The sequence below is a fragment of the Balaenoptera borealis genome (genome assembly GCF_965194805.1).
Source record: "Balaenoptera borealis genome assembly, chromosome: 6".
Lineage (NCBI taxonomy): Eukaryota > Metazoa > Chordata > Mammalia > Artiodactyla > Balaenopteridae > Balaenoptera > Balaenoptera borealis.
Genome location: NC_138863.1, coordinates 64,244,696 through 64,272,519, shown reverse-complemented (window position 1 = coordinate 64,272,519; position 27,824 = coordinate 64,244,696). Strand labels below are relative to the sequence as shown.

Here is a 27,824-nt window from a genome sequence, read left to right as displayed (position 1 = left end):
AATCTTTTTTCCCCAAACTCCCCACGTCGTGTCTTTTCATTACAAGAAAAAATCACCTGGGAAGTTTGTGCACCAGTGACACTCTCTGTTTGTTATAGAGGACAATTGCGCAATAGTGAGAACAGATTACATTATACAGAAAATATCTAACAGAAGATCTTAACCTATTAATACTTTGTAAATCAATAATGTTACCAAGAGAATACTCTGAGGGAAAGATGTTGTAAGAATTCGAATAAATTCTGTATGGCTCTCTTCTAAAACTTTTGTTGTTATTATTGTTGTTGTTGTTTGGTGGGGTGGTGGGAACCTGATATTTGAGCTCATATAATAAATAAAATCTGGAAAGACTTTCAAGATTATTGAGAAGTAAGGATGGCTTGTTAAATATAATGTATGACGGTCTAATCTATTTTGACCAAATTATAAGTCTCCTAAAGAAATATATTTATCAGTTAGTACACTAACAGTTCTACCCTACAGAATCTTTTTTTGAAAGAGCTGGAATTGTGCGGCATTACACGTCACCACCACTAGGTGGAATCTCAACTATTTTGAGAATCACAAAGACCATCAGTCACAACCCAGTCCTTCCAATGGGGAAAATGAGTTCTCTCGCTGGGCTTTAGAGGATCAAATTCTGTCTCCTTGGTGATGCTAAAAACTTACGTTTGGAGATGACACCAAATACAAGGGGAAGGCAAGCAAGTGTTGCACCCCTTTTACAATAAATAATTTCAAGATGCGTAACAGCAAAGAGTCTTTAGAACTGGCTCCATGAGAAAGGTAACTGATATAGAAAAGATTCAAGGCAAATTCAGTAAAATGTAAAGGAATGAACAGAGTTGCTACAAAGAACAGGTAAAATAATGGAAACTGTGTTTATTCTAGAGAAGGGTAGCCTGCTCAAACAGTAGATCACTGTGTGAAGGCAAAAAGCTTAAGTTTCATAAAGAACTTAAGAATAAAGGAATCCTTCGAAAGGCAGGGTCCTTACCTGAAAAAGAAAGTTCCAAAAGAGAAGCCAGTTTTTATGTTTTAGAACGTAAGTATCAAGTTGGAGTCCTGGGTGGATGAGGGTAGCCAGTAACTTCTCAGCAGCCTCTCCAGGTGTGTAATCCAAGTTCACCGTACGTTAGGACAATGCAGCACACAGCCAAGCACTACAAAGGGACTCTACCCAGCCAAGGTTTATGCTCAGTTCATGTCATTAACATTCTCCTTCAAGTGACAAAGGACACTGGGCTCTACTATCACTACCCAGGATATTTCAAATTCACAGAAATGAAGAAGAAGAAACAAAACTCAGAAAACAGACATACCACAGTGCAGGGCAATAACCCAAGAATAAAGAGGAAATACTAAAGTTAATTTAAAACCATTTGCTTCTATTTATACGATTAATCTTTTGCATGTAAAAATGTTAATCTTCTTTACTGATAATCTTTTAAACAGCACAAACAACTTGTTCTGCAACTCAAAGGAAGCTCATGCAAAATTCAATAGCTCTGCCTGGTTTAGACTGGAGCTGGCAGGATATTCAAATCCTGAGAGGTCAGCGCAACCTACACAGTGCAGAATATTAGCTCAGCTTCTGAATTCACCACTGCCAATTGCTTTTGATTTCTGTTTTACTTCATTTCCTTTGATGACAGAGCCCATACCTAACAAGCACAACCAATCTTATTAACACGGAAAATTTTCCTCTGCCTCTCCCTCGTCCTCACTCACTACTCTCCCTTTTGGACCCAAGCTTCCACTAACAGGCTGGAAATCTGGGGACCAGAGCTGGATTTCCCTTGAACTAGACGGAACTAAACTTCAGGACTCCTCACACAGCCCTTCCCCATCCACAAACCAAGCTTTGTCATGGCACCACCCAGTCACGGCCACTCACTCATCCCCTCAGTTTGACATACCTTTTGGAGGGATCTTTCTGAAGACACAGTGAAAGTAATTTTCTAAAGGACTTGCCGTACTTTTTCATCATCTCCTTATCCTCTACTCCTGTTTCTAAAGTGGGTGGATCATTTTGCAAAGTCAGCATCAACACCTGCAGCAGAAACAAACAGGAAGACAGGATCTCAGGGCAGCAGTTGCTACAACTGAGTTTTTCATTTTTCAGCAAAGCCTCCAAGACCCTCCTTGACTGGGTACAAACGTTGCTTCCCCGTGATTTTCATTTTCTAGAAAGTGTGCATTCAAAGTATTCAGTTCCCTTTGCAAATCTGTTCACGTGCCCTTTAACCTTTTTGTTATTCCGTTGACAGAACTGAACAAAATCTGCTCTATGTGTTAAGAGTGCTCTCCCAAAGGGGCCAGGACAAGGGCTTCCTGGGAACTAGACTCTCACAAGGCCTGCAGGAGCACTTAGCTCCAGCACCGGCTTAGTGCAGGCTGTGCTCTGGCTGGGAAAGGGGGCAGTGGAGGGTAGAGAAAGAGAGGCCCAGAGCAGCAGGAAACGTTCACGTATACAGGTTATTCCTAAGTAAGGGACCTCCTGTACTCAAGGCTTCTGTAATACATTACCAGCCCTAAATATAAATCCACAACATCCCAAGAGGTAACACATGGTCTCCCTTTATTTTTTTTAAATGAAAAAACATACAGAAAATTGCTTAAAAGCTTGGCAAAACTGAGACAGTAAGACACTGAAAGATAGCTAGGACACAAGTGAGTTACTAAGAACCATAACCAGAACAAAAGGCCATGCTGCTTTTGGAAAGGGACAAAAGAAAATCAAAACACAGCTCTCACATCGAAAAGGTAAAAAATTCCACTCTTTCACACTAACGTCAAAATTATTTGTTCTTTTTTTAAAAAGTGTAGAATTTGTAGCAAACTATTGACCTATAAAATGAAGAAAAACCTCATTAATGCATAAATCAGCCTTAATTTATGCAAATGCTATACATGCCAAGACACTGTTCAAACACCTTCAGATGCGTGAATAGATGAAGGATTAAAGTGACAGTTTATTGTTTGTGGAGGATAATAGCAAACCGAAGAAAAGTGGGAGATCTGTGAGATTTTAAGAAAAGTCCTGCAGGACTTTAGGCTAGAATTAGCAATGTGACTGGATTCAAGTGGAAAACACGAAAAAGTAGGGAAAGAAAACAAACAAGAAATAAGAAAAAATAATAGAGAAAAACCAGATGAAAGAAAAGTCCTCAGAGCTGTTTCAGTGCTTTTTCCCCAAAAGGTCACTTCAATTGTTTACACCTCAATTTAAAATTTTCTGCTGACAAAATCAGGTGTGTACACACAACTCCCAAATCTTAACTATTTTAGAAATATGTATATAAATATATAGAGAAAAGCAATGTAACGAACTACACTAAAACTTTAATAGGGATTGTCTGTGGTTGATGAGATTATGGATGATTGTTTTCATCTTTATTCTTATTTGGACTTCCAAATTTTCTACAGTAAGAACGTATTGGGCTTCCCTAGTGGCGCAGTGGTTGAGAATCTGCCTGCCAATGCAGGGGACACAGGTTCGAGCCCTGGTCTGGGAAGATCCCACATGCCGTGGAGCAACTAGGCCCGTGAGCCACAATTACTGAGCCTGCGCGTCTGGAGCCTGTGCTCCGCAACAAGAGAGGCCGCGACGGTGAGAGGACCGCGCACCGTGATGAAGAGTGGCCCCCGCTTGCCTCAACTAGAGAAAGCCCTCGCACGGAAGCGAAGACCAGCACAGCCATAAATAAATAAATAAATAAAAAGCCAGACCCTTAGCTCTTTAAAAAAAACAAAAAACAAAAAAAAAACAAAAAGAATGTATTAAGTTTTTAATCAGTAAAATTATTTAACTTTTTTTATCCTCAGGTCTTTTTTTTTTTTTAATCCTCCTAAAGCTTTTCCAATAAAATCCTAGGAAAAAGTTGAAACAAACATGGACCACATTCTCTGTAAAATACCTTCATAATTTCCATTCAACTATTTCAGCCACAAAACAAAATCCAGTTGGGTAAATTAGCCCTGAGACCACCACCTCAAAACTAACAGAAATAAGGATGTAGGCTAGTTAAAAGAATAACAAAAATAGGGACTTCCCTGGTGGTCCAGTGGTTAAGAATCCGTCTTGCAATGCAGGAGATGCCAGTTCCATCCAAAGTCAGGGAACTAAGATCCCACATCCTGAGGGGCAACTAAGCCCGTGTGCCACAACTAGAGAGCCCGTGTGCTGCAACTAGAGAGAAGCCTGCGCACACACCACAACGAAGTGAAGAGCCCGTGGGCCACAACGAAAGATCATGCGGGCCGCAACTAAGATCCCAAGCAGCCAAATAAATAAATAAATATTTAAAAAAATAATAACAATAAAGAGTAACTTCCAAAAAAAATAACAAAAATCTAAAAATAGTATCCAAATCTATGTTAGTTCCTAAAAACACTGGGCTCCCTTATTTCAGATGAGTCACCAACATGACACTATGAGAACAGGAGTGAAATGTTACAGACCATGGGGAAAAAAAGGCCTGAACATTTGGGAAATCCATCTGTAAAGATGATATCACTATAATCTATTTTTAGATTTTTCTTGGGGAGCTGGGGGTATTCTGTGCTAGAGAGAGTAATGACCAGCATTTGTCTCATCTATCAACCTCCATCGACCAATCTGATCACATTCTTCTGTGCTAAGAACGTAAAGCAAGCTTCAAAGCTGGGAACTGTGCTACTTTTGTCCCATTCTGTCCACTGAGAGCATCAGATAACATTTAACTTGGCTGCATCCCTCCATTAATTCCCCTCAGGTCTACGAGAAAAATGACTATGTTTAAGAGAATTAGAGAATGGATTCTGTTAAATCATATTTCAAACCCGACATAATATTTCCAATAGCAATTACTTTCATAGGAGGATATTTGTGATAAGGCGCTGCTCCTGTGGCTAGTTCAATGGCAGTTATTCCAAAACTCCACATGTCAGCCTTGAAGTCATAGCCTCTCACCTAAGAAAGGAAGCAGGGAAAAAAACACAATTATACAGCCGGCATGTTATACATGACGAGGTCCATATTATGTCAGAAGTCCACGGCTGTGTGTGCACAACCTTGAGATTACTTTGCTAAGGTCCAGCAATCGGGAATTAAATCTTGCATGATGCATTCTAGTAAAATGATTGATTTGAACAAAATGTTAGTGTACTAATGATATGTATTGTACAACTATACTATGTCAATCAAAACATCCCTTTTATTTTATTTATTTATTTATCTCACCTGTTCCATGACTTCAGGGGCCATCCAACACGGGGTGCCAACAAATGTTTTTCTTACTTTATTCCGGGTAACATCACCCCCTGTTGCTAAGAAAGCACTTACCCCAAAATCTGAAAGGAAAAAAAAAAAAAAAATTAGGTTATTTTTTAGGTAAAATTTTAGGTAAGACATTATTTATTAGGGAAGACATTATGGCTTACAAATTCTGGCTTTATGAACATCTCTTTTTTTCCTGGTGGGCCTCACGATGGTGATGACTTGCTCCAAACACTGTGGAGCTCTCTCAGCCATCCAGCAGGGCAGTCCTGCCACCCGCCGTCCCCTACACCAGCGTTCCCCAACCTTTTTGGCACCAGGGACCGGTTTCGTGGAAGACAATTTCTCCCCGGGGGCAGGGACGGCCGATGGTTCAGGCGGTAATGCGAGCCGGAGCGATGGGGAGCGGCAGATGAAGCTTCGCTCACTCGCCCACCCGCCCCTCACCTCCTGCTGTGCGGCCAGGTTCCTAACAGGCCGTGGGCAGGTAGCGGTCCGCGGGCAGGTAGCGGTCCACGGGCAGGTAGGGGTCCACGGGCAGGTAGCGGTCCGCGGGCAGGTAGCGGTCCGCGGCCCGCGAGTTGGGGACCCCTGCCCTACACTTCAGAGAATGCCCTCATCACAGGTTATGGGTCAGCAAGCTCACCAGTCCAAAAGCTCAGCATATCATTTGATATTTTCTACCAGAAAGGTATCACAAGTCATAACTAACCATCAAAGATTACAATAAAAATATACATACCTTCCCAAAGCCCTAAATTAAAGGATCTTAGCTTTTAGCTAAGATTCATTTTAGAAAATTATTTATAAGAATAGCACCAAAGGCAGTAAAACTAGCATGTGTTTCCTTTTATGTTTTCTTTTATTATGATTATTTTCTAGCCTCTTTAATTCCACATCATCAATGTTTGGGGAGTGGATTTCTTCCTTGAAATAAAGGATGAGTAACATACAACTTCCACATTCCCATGCCCTTCCTTGAACAGTGCTCTGTAACACTTTAGCCAAAATCATAATGGCAAATCCACAAACCCAGGTACATAAAGCCAACATGCCCAGTTTTGTCCACATGTAGCAATCAACACAAAGGATAAGCCCAGTCAGTAAAGACTGGTATTTTTTCAACGTTTGCTTTCTGGATAATTTTCATAGATATAGATGGAAAGGTTTGTAGAATGAAGTAATACTCTTCTTGACATCCATTATATATTAGAAGTTCTTCTTGTGAGGACATGAATTAATTAAGCATACTGTATACGTGCATGCATTCATGCAAAAATTATGTTTGTATATGTGAAAGTAGAGACGGAATACCTAGTGATTATTAATGCATGCATTTGTGCTTAGAGTTTTACTAATGGTTAAAATTAGTTAGTAAGTTAAACTACCAACTACTTAGGGCTAGTACAGACCTACCAGTAAGAGCCAACTCAAGGACACCTCAATAGAAAGCTGGTAAATAGTTATAAAAAAGGGATGTCAATACCTCAAAACACTGCAGCAGATTATGCAGGGTGGACCCCTTCAAACTGCTCTCACATGACTCTCCTTTGCTGGCCCCCTTTGGTGATTGCCAGGATGATGGCAATTACCAAAGAACAACGTCAAGTACAAACCAAGGTCAAATATTAGCATTTGCGTTAGATCTACATTATTAAGTTATGCAATAACACTGGAACCAGTTCCCTGAGTTGAAATCTGTTGACTGTTCCATTTTATTTACGTTTAAATTTACTCAAATCCCAATAGGATTACAACTTCAAGTAAAAGGAATAAAAATTGACAAAGGGAGTCTTTATTCCAACTGCTACTCTCGTGTTAATAGTGAGCAAAAGTATGTTCTGAAAATGCTATATAATTTAATTTGCACGTATGTGCTGAACTCTATTTGAACTCTTATATTACAGTCAGAAAAATCAAGCTTTCTGAAAAGAAACCTCTGAAACCGCTGAACCAGTCTCCTGCAGGTAGGAGGAGATAAAATTCATTCTCTTACAGAAGAGCTAGGTGAACTTAATCATTTGTAAGTATCTACTATATTTGGCTAGAGGAAGAGACAACATGATAAGGCTTTCGAAAATATAAATTTCAACCTCATTTGTATTTCGGAAAAGAAGTTTAACAGTGAATCCAACATTGTTTTTATTAAAATAATTTTGTAACATGATAATATTAAAGAAATACATATCATCTGTAAGTAATTAAGGATATGGGTAAAAGTTGCTTTAAGGAAAAATAAATTCTTTTCCATGCAGTTGAAGCAGTTCTACAACCCAAATATACATATATCTTCCTAAAAGATATAATCTAGATAAAAATCCATTGTTAACATTAATTTTTTTTAATTCCTTAAAAATACCATTGGATGGGACTTCCCTGATGGCGCAGTGGTTGGGAATCCGCCTGCCAATGCAGGAGAACACGGGTTCGAGCCCTGGTCCGGGAAGATCCCACATGCCATGGAGCAACTAAGCCCGCAAGCCACAACTACTGAAGCCCACGTGCCACAACCACTGAAGCCCATGTGCCACTACCACTGAAGCCCACATGCCACAACCACTGAAGCCCGCGTGCCTAGAGCCCATGCTCCACAACCAGAGAAGCCACCGCAATGAGAGGCCCGTGCACCGCAACGAAGAGTAGGCCCTGCTCGCCGCAACTAGAGAAAGCCCGCACGCAGCAACAAAGACCCAAGGCAGCCAAAAATAAATAAATAAATAATAAAAATTAAAAAAAAAAACACATCTGATTACATTAGACCTTTTAAAGCTGCAAAAACAGCTGAGAGAGATGCATAGTTGCAATTCATTATTGACAATACCTCTTCAATGTATTTTCCTGATTCACATTTGTATTCACAGCCTCCACTTAGAACACTCACTTTTAAGTCATAAACAGATGGTTAAATGTCTTTAAAGTTCAGAAGAAAAATTCCGGAAGCAGAAACACCAATCCTAACATCTACTCACCCTATGACTACAGAATAAATGTACAATTTGCTCATACGTGTGGCCAGTGTATATAGAAAAAGATTTATATGTGCTGCGAAAGAGAACTTTTGGACTGAACTTTGTAGGGTGCTTGTGTCAACAGGAAGACGGGTATATTCTGTGGAGACAGCTTACATGTGACAGAGAGGTGGAGGCGGCAGAGCAGAAAACAGTGACAAGCGCCCTTGATTGCTGAGGGGGACCTCCAGACAGCCCAGGGGAGTGGAGCCAGATACGTGTGGGTCAGAAACCATGAACATTTCTCTGGCAACATGGAATCAAAGGCTACACATCAAGTTAGCCAGCCTCCAGGAATAACTGCATCTCAAACCAGAAAGAGTGCTGTCATCCTGGTAACAAAAAGGCTCTCACATCTTTTGAATCCATCCAGTTCTCTCCTTCCCCATTGTCACTCCCTTGGTTTAAGCGCAAGAGTCCTGGGGCAGCCTCCGAGGTCCCCACCTCCCTTCTTTCCCCAGACCAGCCTGCGACAGCCAGGCACTGCTATGTCACAGGCCTGCCGGCTCCTTAAAAGTCTTTAAAGGCTCCCTGCTCCCCCAGGATAAAGTCAGAATCCCTCGGCACAACATGCAAATCTGACTCCCCTTTCCTCTCCCGCCTCATCTATCACTACTCCCAAATTCCAGCCTTGAGCCCCGGCTCTCCTACTTACTTTTAATTGCCTGAACCCACCACCATCCTTGCCCTCAGCAGTGTTGCCTTTGTACCTGGACGATGCCTTTGCCTTTGCATCATCCCAGGGCACTGTTCCCTCCACTAAGGGGAGGACCATCAGCAGAGGACACTCTGCTGGTCCTTATTAAGGACAGAAGCATCTTTGGCACCCTGACTCTTGGTGCCTTGGGGCTTTTTCACAGCTGCCTCTGTGTTAGGGTATGGTTAAGTTTGATGTACCTTCATCACCTTTCCCTCATTTGCGGCATACGATTTAAGTGACTTTGGGAATTGTCTTGTTTTGATATGTGAACGCTAAGCCCTGTGGAGGATCTGCAGGGGTTTGGGGTGCAGCTACCTGATTTAGCAAGTAGCAGATCTGCCAGGAAATAGCACAGCCCTAAGGGACCAAGGCAGGATGCTCAGTGGTTAGGCTGAAGACTAAGCTATTCCCCAGTTGTGTGACTCTAGCAAGGCACTTAACCTTTCTGGAGCTCTGTTTTCAGGCTTCTTGGTTATGCCTGTTTTTACATTATTTTCACATTTATAACACTCCCCTACTTCTTTTTACCATGGATAAATATGCTTTATAATAATTGTTAGGTAGATCAATAAGCTATTGTTCTCTGCCTTATAACTGGGCTGAGGGGATAAGCATTAACGTTTTTACAGTGGTAGATATAAAATACAAGAAGGATATGCTTCCTGATCTTAAGGATATTACCATCAAGGAGGGAGAAGGCATGAAACAGAACGTGTAGAATCAAACGCTATGCTCTGCTGTCCGTGTAGAAGTGGAAGAGCTAGGACTGTAATAGCCATGAAACACTCCATCTCCAAGTGGGCCTTGGACCTGGCCTTGAAGATGACGTTGAGTGTTGGACAGACGAGCCCAAAAGGAAGTGACATTCCAGACAAAGAAGCAGCATGAGCAAAGCACAAGTGTTGAGCCAAGAAGAAAAACTGTCTGACAGCTGCATGGCTCAAAAACTCAAATACCTACAGGGGCCCAGGCAGGAATATGAAGGAGGGAAGGGGGTCCCGCAAACCAATAACACCATCTCAATGATGAAGGGCACTTGATATCTGTCTCAGCATAGGCGGACATTAGGAAGTGCAGGGGCCTTCCCAGGAGCCCATGCCCAGGTCTAAAGCAAGCTTCTGCTACTCAGCTGGAAAAGAAAACTGTCATAGAGGAAAATGGCCCTGGTTTTGCAGATGCCCCAATTTTCCCAGAGAAAACCGAACATTGAGATCTTGATGTAAAACCTCTTGTTTTTGCTGTCGTTGGCAACAAATTCATTTAAAAAAAAAAGGTGGAAAAGGACGATAAAGTACAATTCCGCCTGCCTGACTTAACCTGCAAAACTAGTCTGCCAACTGTGTTGTTATGATGTCTAAAATTTACCTATAATACTTCAATATACACCATGTGATATTATATTTGTGGTACTGCAACCCAGGTGGTCGACTGGTGTTCTGAGCCAGAATGCCCAGTGCTAGAAGGGTCTGGCAGCATTTGATTCAGGATGCCAGAGGCAGCTGCTAGAAGTATTTCTGTTATCCGTATCTAAGTATAGATAAGTATGAGCCAGGTGAATGCCCAAAAGGGACTATTGTTGGGGAAAAGAGTCACCTGCTGATAGGCATGATGCATGTTAGAAACAGGTTTTCACTGGTAAAAGTCAAAGCAGTGAGCACACAGAGAGTGGCTAAAATATTTTAGATATACTCCCCATCTGGCATGAATAGAAAGAAAGAATCCAGCCAGGCCCAAGAGTAAGCTAAACCCCTAACCAGTTTTCTGCCTAGTTAGATTCTAGATGCCAGGCACAAGTGTACAAGAAAACTGCATCTGGAATGTTGGCATGTCGGCTTCGAGTGAATTTTTCATTCACCTAGAAGGACAGAGAGCAGGAATCTCCTTGAGCTTACGGAATAAATTGTGAGAACCCTTTAGGGTTCTTGCTTGCTAACGAAGGGCAAAATTTGGTCTGAAACTTGATTTCCTTAAAACCTGGGAGTGACGTTGTAGGTGAGTTAGCCAACCCAAACCTACCTCAAACATCTATAAAATCTACTAATATCTGTGAAAGGGAACCTGAGTTGTGCATGGAAAAAAAAAAAAAAAGGCTTAGGTCCATTCCATACTTGGCTAGAGAGTAATGGAATCAACACTTGAGAGCTCAGAGCTTCCTAAATCATATTCAAAATGGGTTGCAACAGATACTGACCCTTTAGACCTCCAAGTGGCTGGTTGCAGGTCTGGGGCAGCGGGAGTTACAGTGGCTACAGGGGCCCCTGGTAGTTCCCTGCCAGAAGCAGCCTCTCTTCCCCAGAGGCCATGGTCTGGAAAAGGGAAGAAGCACTGAGCCTGTCAAGGAGCCCAACTACAGAGTCTGAGTTGCAGGTAAAGGAAGCTGTACTTGATCCAGTTACTACCCTGGACTACTGTTGCTTTCTCTCTAGTCAAGAGGAGAATTGGGGGAAAGAAATCAGGCAGGGATGTTCAGGAAAAGAGAAAGACGAGAAGCAGGAAGACCACAGCCATAGTCCAGGAGTAAAATCAACAGGGCCTATATTTGAACAGAGACTCTGAAAAAGGAAAGGGTGAGACAAATCCTTAACGAAACGTGATAACTTAGTGAGTACTGGAATTAAAAAAGAGGAAGGAATAAACAAGATGAAATAACTTGCCAAGGACCATATAGCAAGTTACTGAAGGTCTGAATGAAATCCACAGTCCTTCACAGAGGAGTTTTAGCCACATGGCCCCAGGCTCCTTTTTGGGAAAATTCGGTGTATTCTTAGGTACCGGAAAGGAAACACAAAAAGGAATAATGGGGTTAATATTCCACAACTCCTACACTCTTCCCTGAGTAGAGATCAAATTGTGATTACCCAGCATCGAAAAACTGGCTTGAGGTTCTCTGGTTAATCCTAAATGTCATATTTATATCATCAAAAACAATCCCTGCATAATTTGGTTTGATTCCCAGTTGTTGTTTTTTTCTCATGAGAGAGTCAAGACTTTACTGGCGAAACTGAAATGTACTTCTCAACACCCAGGAACATTTTCAGGGCTGCCAGCATTCGGCCTTCGTGAGTCTCACAGGTTTCCTTAAAATGTTATACATGCAATGTTGGTGAATGAAGAAGCATATAAAGAAGCACATTATGATTTAAATTATGCAAACTATGATAATGGGTATAAAACAGAAGCAAATATTTTCTTAATTCTGTTAGGAACTGCATGAACAGCTGTTTTGCTTTAAATGACGTATTTCGTTCTTTTCACGTTGTTTTTATAGTAAAACGTGTGTCAGTGGTGCAGCGCCCCCGTAGGCACAATAGTGTCCAACTGGCGTGGGTGTCGCTTTGATTTTGCAGAGCTTTGATTTAAACACAATGCCAGCCTTCTAGTGAGAGCTAACATGGGAAAATATGACATTAATTTAAATAGAGTGACTATTACATGACCTAAACAGCACGAATAGAAGAATTATGTTAAGGTATCATCTTCTGTTTGCTGGTAATTCCAAGGTGTCCTTTCCGCCCCCGGATTTTCTTTTTTTTCTTTTTTTTTTTTTTTGTTAGAGGAATGTCATGATAATTTTATCCTTTTACACCTTTAACTTTTTTTTTTTTTTAATTTTTTCTTTTTTCTTTTTTTTTTTAATTAATTAATTTATTTATTTATTTTTGCTGTATTGGGTCTTCGTTTCTGTGCGAGGGCTTTCTCCAGTTGTGGCAAGCGGGGGCCTCTCTTCATCGCGGTGCACGGGCCTCTCACTATCGCGGCCTCTCTTGCTGCGGAGCACAGGCTCCAGACGCGCAGGCTCAGCAATTGTGGCTCATGGGCCCATTTGCTCCGTGGCATGTGGGATCTTCCCAGACCAGGGCTCGAACCCGTGTCCCCTGCATTGGCAGGCAGATTCTCAACCACTGCGCCACCAGGGAAGCCCTCGCCCCCGGATTTTCTTGGTGAGAGAGGAAAGACACAGACCAGGGTAAGTGAAGGCTTTAGCAATTGCAGAATCAGAGGCATGCCTCCCCCAGCTGCAATCCAGACTTATTCCATGCAGATTACTCTTCCTAAAGCACAGTTCCGATCACAGCCCTCTCTGGTCGAACTCTCTCCCCACATGGCATCTGAAGAATAACAAGGCAGAATCCCCGGCCATAATCCATCCTGTAGGTAGAAGCCAACAGTCTCCCGGTATTGTTTCCTTCTGATGGCAATGTTTACCCCCTTATCACATCCTTGAGCACAGTGCTTTTCGCTTTTTTAACTGACCAAATCACTTGTTTCTCAATTTTACTTTTCTTTAATGTATAGTTAAACCCAGCCTTTTCTACCAGTTTTACTGCTTGTTTTATTTCTGTTTGTAAATTAAATAGGAACAACTTTTCACTCTCCTGGCGGCTTGCCATCTTCAGGGCGTCATCAGACCTCCAGGCAGTAAGAAGCAAGTCTGCAGGGGTGGGAAGGTGGGGAGGCAAGGGCGGCACTGCCTCGTGCCTGCTGGGAACCCCTGAAAGCAGGCAGGAGAGAGCACAGGGCAGCACTGACTCAGAGGTGGCAGAGGGGACGCCTCAAGCCCTCCAGGCGGATGCGGCACCTCCAGGTACCTGCCGAACTCAGCAAACCCAGAGCAAGAAGTACAGCCCAGAGCCCAGCGAGCCAAGGCAGGATGTGGCGAGACCTACACAGTGGCCGCCAACATTCACCAGGCTGGTTTCCTGCTTGAAGTAATGCCACTTTACTCAGAGGCGAAGTTTTCTCTCTATTCTAACAGTGGTGTGGGCATAACCAGTAAGAGGCCAAATAGCGACACGCTTGGTGTGGGATACGTGGCCCCCGTTCAGAGGCACACCATGGGGTCCTGACCGTTCCCGGTAAGTCCCCATCAATGATCCCTGAAACTACAGGGGAGAGGAGAGGCACCGAGGAAGGACACAGTGAGTAGCAAGGAACCACATTTCCACCCCGAGAAGGTACTTTGGAATCAAACAGGCCTGCGTGTGATGCCATTTACACTCCCTGCTCATCCACTTCACTCCTTTGAGCAACAGTTTCACAAGCTATAAAATGAGGGGCACAGAATGCATATAGTAGTTTCCTAATAATGTTAAGTCCCTGGCAGCACACACTGGTGATTTGCTACCCAACATCCATACCCCGATCTCTACCAGCATCTTGATTTGGTGTGCCGGGCCCCAGGGGGATTAACTGTACAGATCTAAGTCAATCATGGTGTCTGGTTCCTGGTCTGGTGAACGGTCTGAGGGTCTGCCCTAGTCCTGACCCATGGGATTCAAGAGGAATATGGTACAGACACTTGTGGGAATATTTTCTGTCTAACACAAGAACCACCCTACCAGGGTGGTTTCCTCCCCGCTCCCCCTGCCTGTTAGGGACACTGTCACGTGAGGATGTGATGCTGGGAGCAAAGGAGCCCGTGGGAACATGGGCTGCCTGACATTACTGAGGTGCAGAACAGAGAGTAGTAAAGAGCCCAAGACCTCTGTGATACCCCTGGGCTCCTGCACCAACCCTGGAACAGTATACCGCAGACTAATGTTACGTGAGATTGTTAAACGGCCGTATTGCTTCATCCCCTGACGGTCAAGCCCTCTGGTGTTTGTACCCAAAGGCTTTTTAATTCTTACAATCCCCTGTCTTTCCCCAGTCCAGCCATGTTTATTCATACTTCCTGACTCTTAAGAGTTAACCATTGCATCAGAGGCCAAAGTCGATGCAATCCCCAAATGGGCTTGGTAAAAATCAGCAAGAAAACGATTTGGCGCACGGTGCAATTTTGGAGTTCTAAACAGTTCCACTATTAAGCATGGCTTTTAATACCAGGGGCACAAATCAAAACAAATAAATGCAACCAGCGTCTCAAGGGGAAAAAAAAAAAACATACTACAAGAAGAGCCTAATTCACTTTTTTGCCAATAGTTTCTGTTTGGGGCTACGCTTACATAAATGTTCCAAAAATGGAACAATACACTTCTAGGAAAATAGGAGAGAGAGGTATCGTCAACATTCTCGTCTAGGTCCTTGCTACTCAAAGTGGGGTCCACGGACCAGAAGCATCAGCACCACCTGGGAGCCTCTGAGAAACACAGAATCTTGGATCCCACCCCAGACCTAGTGACCAGAATCTGTACTATAGCAAGAGCCCCAGCTGATTCGATGCACAGTGAAGCTGGAGAAGCACTGCTCAAGGGCACCGCCTTCCTAGCAGGCACCACGGCACGATTCAGGATGACCGGAAGACCTCCAAGTACAGCCATCTCCACGGCTTCCCTTCTCCACCTCTGGTGAAGAGAACCACAGCAGTAGAGAGAGAGAGTGGCTTGGAAAGAGTCGAGCGCACATTCACGTATTTTATGACGAGTAAGTACAAGGCCAACGCTACAAACGAAAATCATGTCCTACACAGAACTGTCTGACCCAGTGATTCTAATGTGTCACGCAGGACAAACTCGCACACGTGGCACATCTCTGTGGGAGTACTCAGATTTGTACAAAATCTTTCTATAATACACATTTACATAATTTATAATCACAATACTTATTAACAGTCCATCCGTAACAGCTGCTCACTGGAGGTGCCAGGGCATAGAAGAGCCGGGCTGAGGGCCCATCAGCCTCAGCACAGATATCTGTAACACTAAACCTCTCTCTCCCCCTCAAGAAAGCTCTGAAATGCAATTGTGTGAGGGTGATAGCATTATAATATTAAAGTGATAACACTGAATCCACTCATTGTTTAGGCAAGGCAATAAGAAATATGCTGGCACCTTATCTGCTATTAGTAATCAATTATTCACACACCACCTCACTATGGGGGGGTGGAGGACACCACCTGTCCTGCTCAGGAGGAAGGAACCCCAAGAGGGACCAGATAGAACCAAAGAGAGTCTTCTGAAAACCCTTGCTTTCCACCCAAACTTCTTTCCCTGAATCAGACTCCTGGTTTTCAATTCTATTTATTCCTTCTCGTAAGCAAATGGTCTCAATGGTCTGGTCTGGTTCTACAGGCTGCAGCCCCACCCACACGTGGCATGGTGTCCAAGGCATTCAGGATCAGAAAATAGGATCTGCCATATTTCCAGAGCCTGGGCCCTAGGGAGTCACTTCTAGCTGCTCTGTACAAGTCCATGTTTCCCATCTATTAATGAGGGAAAGGCAGTCCTGACCGGGTTTGAAACATCAGAGAATAACAATTGCATAGCCTTTTCTGACAGCAGAAGAAGAAATCAGAAGACATCGTTTTATTCTCTAAAGCTAGAGTTTCACCTTTCAAAGCACACACACAAAAAAAACCCACAAAGAAGCAAACCTTCCCATGATTGGTATTTCGTGTAGGTAGACTCTCGAAATTGCCATCAACAGGTTTCCTTCAAATGTGCTACATTTCTACTTATAAAGGAAAAGTTCTTAGTACTTATTTGTACTTCGGACATGGAGTCAACATCAATCCACAATGACACAGACAAATTATTTTAAAAATTCAACAGAGGTATTCTTGGTAAAAATTTGGAGGCTACACAAGCTGCCAGCCCTCCCCAATTCCTCAACCATTCTCACAATCAAGACAACACGGGCTTAAAAGAGACAAAAAGAAGAATAAATGGTAGCTGGTGTCAATTCACATTTGGCTCACAGTTCAGCTGACTAATCCAGCCAATTAGCCCCAGCGTGAAGGAGAACACTAGTTTAAGACAATGGCAAACTACCGATAATCTGCCCATCTATGTCAGAGTCGCTGAACCCTTCCCCAAAGCCCAAAGCAGGTGAACTTCTGGGGAGAAATGGAGCCAGAGGCCACACTTGGCGGGGCAGCAGCAGAAGGAAGGGGGGCCAGGAAGGCTGGAGCAGTAAACCCAGACCAGGTGTGCTGCAGGTGCAGGCAAGAGCCAGCTTTCTCAAGTCTAAAGACAGACACAACCAAGAGCCCACTCGTGGTCAACTTTCTATCACCTATGATAATTACAGTGAGCAAAGGAAAACCACAGATGATCCCCAAGTCACAAACTCATTCTCCCTGGCTCCCCAGTGGGAGTGGGAGGGATATTTTTAAAGATGCTTTGGTGAAAGTAGCCACAGGACAGATGCTTGGCTTACTCTCTGCTCCATGCCCAAGACCACCCTCTGATGTGAATGCTTTCAAATAGGACTGAGAATGCCTTTAGTGAGTGAGGCTAATGAAGGGACACTGAAACACTCTGATGCAAGATAGATCCTTGGAAAACATCCTGTCAACCTTCCTTATTTTTCAGCTGAGAAACTGAGCCCCGGGACAGCCGAGCTGTCAAAAGGCACAGCGTGAAGAAGCAGGTGGGGGAGGGGGCAGGGAGCCTAATGGCAAGGAAGTCAGCCAAGGATAAAAAGTGGAGTCTGGGGAGATCTGGAGTGATCTGCTTTTACGACCTTCAGAATGACCTCCAACAAGGCCACAATCACTCAGCAGTCCTCAGTACCCTCATCTGTAAGACCGACTCTGCTGAACTGACAGCAAAGTGAGGGGAACACTAGGTAAGCATATTATACAGGGATCATCATTTCCGAAGCCAAAGGCGTGCTCTGCAGTCACTGGGGGCTCCTGGCTGGCCATACCCACAAAGACAGGCACAAGCAACTTAGATCAAAGATTAATGAGTCTAAATTTCCAATGCAATATTCATATACCTCCAGGTGGTCTTTTTCATGCAAATCTCCACTCAACTAGCTCGACTATCAGAAGCTTCCAATAAACCAGAATGACCTATCTGTACAGTTTTAAAGAGATGGTCCCTACGGGAGATGATTAAAATAGCACAATTCCAGTTGCCACAAGTATTTAAAGCAACAATTCACATCATTTTCACAAAGTTTCAAGAAGGATTAGTCGGGGATAACGCAATCTTCGAAGAATCTGCAGATTTTTAAATCTGTGATAAAGAAAACCTCATATTTAAAACTCCTAACACTGAGGAGAGTCACTAAAATATGAGGAACATACATTAAACTCTATTGCTCAGTATTCTTTTAATTTAAATTTACTACATAGTCACATGTTCATTCATTCATTCAACCACTATTTACTGAGCTCTTACTAAGTACCATTTCCATTCTAAACTCTAGCACTATAGAACAGAAACCCCTGCCTTCACGGAGCTGACTTTAAGTTGGGGCAGGGGTGGGGAGGAGAGATAAATACAGGTAATAAAATTATGAAGCACAATAGACAGCAGTAGTTCTCAGACTTTAGTGTGCATCAGAATCATGAGAGGGCTTCTTAAAATATGGATTGCTGGACCCCACCTCCAGAGTTTCTGACTCAGCAGAAACTAGGGATGGAAGAGGACAGGAATTTGCATTTTTATCAAGCTCCTATGGTGATGCTGATACTGCGATTTGGAATCACACCTTGAGAACCACTAATGTAGAATACATTAACGTGCACAATAAAGATAAAAAGATCAGGGGATGGAGAGTATGGGGCAGAGGTGCTGCAATTCACCATAGGATGGCATCCATGGAAGCCTCACTGATGGGACATGTGAGGTATTGAGTAGAGCATTCCAGGTAGAGGGAACAACCCATGCAAAGGACATGAGACAGGAGCATGAGTGGCAAGGAGGCCAGTTTGACTGGAGGAAAGTGAGGGAGAGGAAGGACTAGGAAATGAGGTCAACAAGATAATGAGGAGCTAGATCTTGTAAGGCCCAGTAGGCCACCATTAGGACTTTGACTGAGGTGGAAAGGCATTACAAGGTTTTGAGTAAAGCCATGATACAAGCTGGCTTATTTGAACAGCATCACTCTGGATGCCGTGTAAACAGCTGAGCACACAGGGACAAGGACAGAAGGGGACCTCTTAGGAGGCTACGGTAATAATCCAGGGAAGAGATGATGGTGGCTTGGACCAGGATGACTGCAGGGGAGGTGGGGTGGTGTGGCTGACAATAGCGTTTGCTGACAAATTGGACAGGACATGGGGTATAAGAGAAGAAGGGTCAGGAACACTAGACTTCTGCCCTATTACATAGGAGGATAGAGCTGTCATTAAAAGAAGCAGGGAAGAATGTGAGGATGGCAGTTTGTTGGGGGGCATGGGGATTACAGAGCTTTTCTGTACTGCAGTTATACAATTTTTAGAGCTGAAAGGAAACTTGAGAGCCTAAGAGCCTCACTTTATAGGTGATACATGGTCAGCAAAGAACTTGAGGGAGGGTACAGGGTAAGTTAGTGACCTGGGGGCTAGATAATCCTTGGCTACTGTGTTCTCAAGTGTACTCTGCGAAATCAAGTGTTAAATTATATTACATACGGGGCTTCCCTGGTGGCACAGTGGTTGAGGATCTGCCTGCCAATGCAGGGGACGCGGGTTCGAGCCCTGGTCTGGGAGATCCCACATGCCGCAGAGCAACTGGGCCCGTGAGCCGCAATTACTGAGCCTGCGCGTCTGGAGCCTGTGCTCCGCAACAAGAGAGGCCGTGATAGTGAGAGGCCCGCACACTGCGATGAAGAGTGGCCCCCACTTGCCGCAACTAGAGAAAGCCCTCGCACAGAAATGAAGACCCAACGCAGCCATAAATAATAAATAAATAAGTAAATCCAAAAGTTTAAGGGGAAAAAAAATTATATTACATAGAGTGTAAATACATGTTAAATCTATTTAAATTTCCTAAAAATCTCTAATCTACATATGATACTGCAGTAACTTATGAGATGTTATTGATCAAAAATGCCTAGTCCCAAATTACTCATATCTACAATACATATTTAAGATTTATTCCCAGGACAACATATTAAACTGGACCTAGAGTGGCTAACTTAAATTCCTCGGGTATATGCATTTCTCTCCACGTACAAATTTTTGAAATTAAATGTCATAGCAAATTGCTGATAGCTGTCTGTTTCACCTGAGCTGTAAACTCCAGGACAGCAGACACGAAGTCTCCACTGCTAACGACAGATCAGCTCAGAGACTGTGCCTGGAACATAGTAAATGTTCAATAAATATCTGTCAACTAACGACCCCAGAGGCATTGAACCCAAACACCTAATGTTCACCTTTTCACCAGGGAAGGACCATTTTTGTTAGAACAATTGAAGGTTCTGGGAAACAAAAAGTCAATGAAAACAATAAAAATGACCCAGCAAAGAACTGAGTTGAACTGCTCTGCTCTCAGTCTAAAAACTCTGGAGAGGGTGTGGAGAAAAAGGAACCCTCCTACACTGCTGGTGGGAAGGTAAACTGGTGCAGCCACTAGGGAGAACAGTATGGAGGTTCCTTAAAAAACTAAAAATAGATCTACCGTAAGATCTTGCAATCCCACTTCTGGGCATACAGCCAAAGAAAAGCATAATTCAAAAAGACACATGCACCCCAATGTTCATTGTAGCACTATTTACGTAGCCAAGACATGGAAGCAACCTAAGTGTCCATGGACAGATGAATGGATAAAGAAGATGTGGTGTATATATATATATGTATATATATATATTCAATGGACTCTTAGCCATAAAAAAGAATGAAATAATGTCATTTGCAGCAACATGGATGCACCTAGAGATTATCATACTAAGTGAAGTAAGCTAGACAAAGACAAATATCATATGACATCGCTTATATGTGGAATCTTGAAAACATGATACAAATGAACTTATACAAAACAGAAGTAGGCCCACAGACTTAGAAAACAAACTTATGGTGACCAAAGGGGAAAGGGGTTGTGGGGAGGAATAAATTAGGAGTTTGGGATTAACATATACACACTGCTATATATAAAATATATAACCAACAAGGACCTCCTATCAATATTTTGTAATAACCTATAAGGGAAAAGAATCTGGAAAAAAAAAAAAACAGGTACATACATATGGATAACTGAATCACTTTGTTGTACACCTGAAACTAACATGATATTGTACACCAACTAAGCTTCAATTAAAAAAAAAAAAAAAAAAACTCTTGTTTTCCCCAGACCTCAGCAGCTTGTGGTAATACATGAAATTTAATTTAATAATGACAGTGCAGGCCCTTAAAGACAGAAAGGAAGGGAGGAAGAGAGAGAAAGGGAGGAAAGGAAAGGGGCAGGGGAGGGGAGAAAGGCGGACGGAGGGAGAAGGGTCCTGCTGCACTCTTCCTTGAAGCTCAACCCCGTCCCCCTGCAGCTGAACGTGCACAGCTGAGGAAAGATTCCAGCGGGCATACAGAGCAAAGTGGTCCTCCCCCACTGAGTTCACCCAGTAAGATTTCCTTCGACTGCTGCTCAAACAACTGCTACCAGCTGTTAAAGGATGGGAAGCTGCTGAAAATCTCCCCAAGTATTTCTCCCCGATGGTATACAAATGGAAAGGAAAACTAAGTTTCCAGAATTGATTTTATACACGGTTCACACCAGAGGGTTCACCAAATGGTACCATTTGTCAAGATCCCGAAATTCAGGAAGCCACATTAATTTGTTGTCTTTATTTACTTACAGCCCCCCAAAAAAAGGAATAAATGAGAATTTTGGCATAATTTGTTAAACCATAATTCACATAACTATCAAACTTCCTGAAACTCAAAACATATTTTGGTTCACTATAAAGCAATTTATACCCCCCCCCAAGATTTTAATTTGCACTGTACTCTATTTTCTGAGTGTGCCCAATGTCTCTTAAATTCATGCGTTTGCTCCACGCTTCCTTGGCTTAATTAATCATTTCATTGCTAGCTGGCTAAGGCAGAGCTTGCCTAAAATCAGAGCTGAAACATGTCTGTTAAAAAACTATTTCAGGCTTAATAAAATGGACATTTCATGTGGAATGATAATTCACTTATTATTATAAATGAAACTATATCCTGAGATAATTCACTTATTATTATAAATGAAACTATATCCTGAATTGTTTAGATGCATTAGTTGATGTAAATCTCATAACTTCCTGGAGACTAGTTTGGAGAAATATAATTCAATTAAATTGAATTATATTTAAAAAAAATTATTTCAGCCTTAAAAATGTGCATTAGTGTATGTGCCTAAATATTTTAAATATTTTCACCTTCCTCTCAGTTAAGGTGATATATTCTTGTTTGTCTGAACTTTCAGCTGTGACTGACACGAGCACCCCTATCACTGATGGATGCATATGGGTGCAGAGCCTGGTGAGACCACTCAGATCACATTGGCCAAAAGGTCGTGAACACCTGCCACGTGCCAGGTACTAACAGGGAGTGTTGAGATGAACACCATGGGGTTTCTACCGCTGATAAGTTTTGATATACGGTCTGGAGGGAAAAGGGGGACGTAGAGACCCAATTTCACTATCATGTAATAGGCAATCTAGTTGGAGTGTATTAAGGGCACTTTCAAGCCACCAGGGTAAGGTGCTTAATGCAGCGAGAATGGGGGTGGTAGAGGAAAGGATGGGAAGGGCTTTCTCAAGGAAAGAACGCCTTGAACTGAATCGGGAAGGAGAAGAAGTGAGCCAGGTAAAGAAGGGGGATCACAAAGAAGTACAGAGAAAGCACTGGTGGACGAGACTGGAAAAACACTCAGGGCCTTCATATGCCACATTAGGGAACCGGGGCTTTATTCCATCAGCAACAGTTTTCAGCTTTAGGCCAGGTAATCAGATGGTCAGATTTGCATTGTAGATTCTTTACTCCGGTGATATTGAGGAAATTGATGGAAAGAAGAAAGAAAGAGGGAGAGCAAAATGATACGGCAGGCGGTCACGGTCACACGAGGTGCCTTCAACCTCACCTTCCCAACCGCCTCCCTGTGATCTTAGGACACCTTGCATAATTAAAGGGCACGACCCCATTTCAATACAAAAGCAACACGAGCTCACTAATTCTAAAATGGAATGTGCGTTAACTCCTTTAACCCTCTGGTATTTTCACATTGCACAGATGTGGAAACTGAAGCGCAGGGAAGTTGAATAACTTGGCTACAGGGCCAGGATTGGACTCACAGCAGTCAGGTGTCAGAGCCCATGCTCTAGACCAAAGCACCCTTAAATATGGCGACATCATCCTTTCCTGATCCAGTGCCTCATGGGCTTCAGAGCTCTCTTATACTAATCAGAGGCTGCCTCTGGTGCACCTAGGGAGCCCAAACCACCTTGCTTGAAGCAGCAGCCTCTCTTCCCTATGACATGAGAAATATTCCTTTCCACCCCCCGATCCAAGTACACTTTACCAAAGCCAAAGAACACAGAAGGAACACAAAAGAACCCAGCAGCTATGGGTATAAAAACTCCACCACCTTGCACTTTCCTCTGGCTCCTTGAGAATAATATCTGAATACTGGAAGCAAGTTAAGTCTAGTTGCAAGTTTTCCTGGCAGAAGTTTTAGTCATAGGGTTTTCAGCATTCAAGAAGCTGACTAAAGCTGAAAATGCATTCGAAGGCTGACTAAGGAAAAAATCTCCCTCCCAGAAAACAGAGATGCTACCCAAAGTCACACCAATGTGCCTTAGACAGTGAAAAACCTAGGGCATAAGCTGATTTGTATGGGCTCAGATACACTGAGATAGATGTGATGGTAACTTTCTAAATTTCTAGGCTGCCATAGTTAGCTAGTACCAGATTTGATTTCTGTCGTGAAAAACTAGGAATGGGAAATTCACATTCACTCACATACACACACCTAAAAGGCAAAAGTAAGTGAAAATGAGCATGAGATCTACTTACATAATGCAGTTGTATGTTTCTAGAAAGTTCTTCAGAAATCAATCGTTTTGAAATTAACATTTTTAGAGTAGTCTAGTAGAGTAGATTAGATTAGTCACATAGTAGAGTAGATTAAGAGTAGTGACTATTTTTTAAAAATCCTAAGATAAATATATTTGTAGTGACCACCCCAAAGAGACCTGTTTTATATGAATTTCTGTTTTAAAATAGCGTCTCTCATAATTCTGGACAAACAGCCTTAGACACTTGCCAGACAAAGCACTAAGCTCTTCCTGACAGTTTATGACAGAGCATCAAATTGGAAAAGAAAATGCTAGGCCGTGGGAAAAGCATGACATTCAAATAGCCACTCCTTCTATCATATTGCAGCAAAATCTATTACACTTACCAAGGCATCCTCTCCAAGTTTATTATTAGGAAGTCTCTCACACTCACACACACACACATACACACACACACACACACACACACACACACACACAGGTTTTCTGAGCAAAGAAGATCTAACAAGAAGTAAAGCATTTTCTTTTAAACCCTGAGTAGGCAATCCTCAGGTTTTAATTCACTACATTTAACCTGAAGTTTTTTAGTCTGAAAAGAGTGTGGTGTCACTACCACGCTTAATCCTGCACCAAATGATGCCTAAGATGATGGCTTCTCCCATCCCCTAAAACCCTACCAGTGATGCTGTGAGCAAGGAGGGAAAAGGTGCTGAATATCTTCCTTAGCCCCAAACAGAATCAATTCGCAGAGATGGAGAAGCGCTAGTGATTGATATTGGTCTTCCACCAAAAACTGAGATCACTCAAATCCAGATTTAGGGTTGTCTTCCCAGAAAACCCACAGATGTGGCGTCACAGGCTCTGGAGCCAAACTGCCCAAAGCTGAAGCCTGACTCCACCACTTATTCTACGTGTGACCCGGGCCACTTACTTCCGTTCTCTGTATCTTAGCTTCTAGCATGTAAAGTAGGCATAATAAGAGCACCTCCCCATGGGGCTGTGGTGAGGCTGAATGAGTCACAGTGCGCTCAGCACACGGAACCAGGCCTGGCACACAGGAAACACTCGATACACGTTAGGTACTGACTTTACAGCCACACTCAATAAAACTATGTATAATACCCATGGGATTGGAACTGCTGGAAATAGAACCAAGCATACCAGCCTTATTCACCACACTTGTTGGCTGTATAATAAGGCAAGAGTTTCTAGTGGTCTGAACCTGGCCCCTTAATGTACCCTTTTCTAATAAAAAGTTCTGAGAAAGAGAATACACACACACACACACCCGCGCGCGCACACGCACGCGCTCATATATGTGTGTGTGTATATATATATATATAGAGTGAGTGATTTTTTTAATAAAAAATGTTATGTTTTCTATTAGAATAGTAAGAAAACTCTTTTTAAAAGAATACTCGTATTAATACTCTCAAGGTAAACATTACATTCAAAGAAATAAATGCAAAGTTCTCCCCAGTTTAACTCGTATTTCAAAAAACAGAGCCTAGAGAGCGTAAAGATGTGAAGGGAAGAGAGTACAAATAATCTGAGTAAAAGCAGTGGATTATTTGTCCAAATATAACAGCCACAAAGAGACGGTCTAGCTCTGCTGTTGCTGTGAGTCTCTGCTTTCAACTCTCCCACCCTCCTCCCCTACACTTCACCCACCCAAGATGCCAGCAAAAGACCTGAGGACTCCTGGTCCGAGTTTTTCAGGCAGTGACCCACTGCCTGACCAAGAAAGTCAAACTCCTGTAACGTGGGGAGACCAGCAGCATCCAGCTCTTCCAAGAAACCATTACAAATGTTTTTGTTTTTTTTAAGGCAATAATCTTATTTTAGAGTTAAAACCACACAAAAAAATGTTAAATACTGTATAAACTCAATGTTATGCTCAGGTTAGAGGACACGGAGAACATTCGCTGTGAATTCTAGAAAAGCTATAATGGCTCCAGAGATGTATCAACAGAAAGTGCACACTTAACATGCCTGAGAGCCGACCATTACTCACCGGGAAGTGAGGCTTTCGGGTAACGTCATTACACAAGCATGAAGTCGCATACACAAAAAGGACACCAAGGAAAGCCCGGAATGGCTGTCTACAAAGTCCTCACCATGTGCCAGGCACTGTCCTACACACCATAGACACTGACTCATTTAATCCTCATGACAACCCAAGCGGTGGCTTCCTGCACGGGCCCTTCCGAACCCAGGAGCCGAACATCGCACCCACCAGCTGCTTACATTCAACACCACCACCCAGGGTGAGGAAAAAACCCACAGACCTGAGAGGGAGAGAAAAAGTCGGGAAATCTTACCTCGGGGGGTCCCAACTGAGAAAAAAGAAAAGGACAACGTGGTCCTGAAGGCCCAGAGAAGGAGCTCGGGTCGGTACTCTGACAAGAATAATGGGAGAATAAACGGAGTGACTGGCAGAGTAGCAGATGGTAGAATAAGCCAGGGGCTGGCCTGCCTCTGCATTTCAAAGGCAGTTCACTGCTGTTTTGACCCTTTTAGTGAGAAATGATCATTTCATCACAAAACAGAGGAAATTAGCTGTGCTTTTTTATCAGCTTAGAGCAAGATTAATGACAAGTTAGCTTCCAAGTTCCATAATTAACAAGCATCCCCTTTTTATAACTCATAAAGCCCCTCAGAACTGAACCTCCCGCAAGACAAATGTGAGGTACGTATGACCTCCAGGCAGTGCGAGAGGGGGTCGGTGCAATCCTGTCAGTTGCAGTAACAGTAGTAGCAGTAGTAACAGTAGAAACAGTAGCAGTAATAGGATTAGCAGTAGCAGCTGCTGCTATTTTCTGTGTGTCTATAATGTGCCAGCCACCGTTATAAGACTGCTAGATACGAAGAGCCTCATTTGATTTCACAAAAAAAGATGAAGTGGGTTATACCTGTATCTCCCTTTAAGGAAACTGAGTCTTTAAGACGTTGAGCCACCTGACCAAGGTCCCAAGAGCTTGAGTGGTAACCTGGGAATTTCAACCAAGCCAGTTGATCTCAGAGATTATCTTCTTAACAGCTAGACTATCTGATGCTGGATGTTTGAAGCTTTCAGTTGTTTAGTTGAAGTCTTTTCTTCATAATGCCCCTAGCCTGTGGGATAAAGGCTACTCTCTAGAGGAAGGACAAGATACGCATACATAAGGCACTAACTTAGATGACTCAAGAACAAAAGTCAGCATCAATAATGATAAGAGCCTCCAGAGCAAGGAGGGGAAAGAGAGGTGAATCAAGAATCGGCCAAAGACTGATGAGGACCAAAGCCAGGTGATGGGTACCAGAGGATTCTTCCTACTCTTCTCTACTTTGGGCTACGTTTGATAACTTCCATAATAAAAGGTTTAAAAATGGCTCCGACTTACTGCGAGTTCATTAAGTTTGTTGAGTCATTTCTTTTCATTTGTTTTATTAGGTCATACTTCCACATGGTTCAAAATTCAAAATGTTATAAAAGGTCTATACTAAGCAGTCCACCCCTGCTCCCACTGACATTATCCTTCTAATGTTTCTATATATAGAGAGATATTCTTATTTCTCCCCATTTCTTTCACAAAAGGTGGCATATTATATACATTGTATTTCACCTTGTTGTGTTCACTTAACCATGTAGCCTGGTGTTTTTTTTCATGTCAGTGTACAGAGAACTTTTCATTCTCCATTGGTAGGTCTTCCATAGTGAAGATACACCATATACCATCTTTAACTGGGACACCTTCGTTGTTCCCAATCTCTCGCTATCACGATAAATAAGCTTAGACTGTCTTTTCCTGTCTATTGCCATTTTGGGGGTCACACTAAGCATTTCTCACATTCATTTACTTAATGCAACAACAGTAAGCAAGGGTGGATCCAGGCTTCATGGGACATAAAGCTTATACAATTTGGAAGATCCTCTGTAAAACAGAGAATACAAAATTATGAGTACAAAATTAGGTATAAATGTGTATATTTCTTTAAAATTAAAAATTCAGGGACTTCCCTGGTGGTCCAGTGGGTAAGACTCTGCACTACCACTGCAGGGAGGCACGGGTTCGATCCCTGGTCAGGGAACTGAGATCCCGCATGCCATGCGGCACGGCCAAAAAATTCTTTTTTAATTTTAAAAAGGGACTTCCCTGGTGGTCCAGTGGGTAAGACTCCACACTCCCAATGCAGGGGGCCCGGTTCCATCCCTGGTTGGGAAACTAGA

At 42.8% G+C, this 27,824-nt stretch overlaps 1 protein-coding gene and 1 long non-coding RNA gene across 5 annotated transcripts in view; one reads left to right on the top strand and one right to left on the bottom strand.

Moving 5' to 3' along the window:
• LOC309630995 overlaps positions 1-27,824 on the top strand; it is a 279,528-nt gene that overhangs the window by 69,982 nt on the left and 181,722 nt on the right. The window lies entirely within an intron of this gene.
• The window catches only part of STK39 (serine/threonine kinase 39), a 303,091-nt gene that overhangs the window by 185,600 nt on the left and 89,667 nt on the right, over positions 1-27,824 (bottom strand). For all 4 annotated transcript variants that reach the window (XM_082396842.1, XM_082396844.1, XM_082396841.1 and 1 more), the window contains exons 6-8: positions 5,225-5,334; positions 4,853-4,954; positions 1,920-2,053 (exon numbers count right to left, since the gene is read on the bottom strand). In XM_082396842.1, coding sequence (XP_082252968.1) covers positions 1,920-2,053; positions 4,853-4,954; positions 5,225-5,334 — 346 coding nt within the window. The remainder of the gene's footprint in view (positions 1-1,919; positions 2,054-4,852; positions 4,955-5,224; positions 5,335-27,824) is intronic.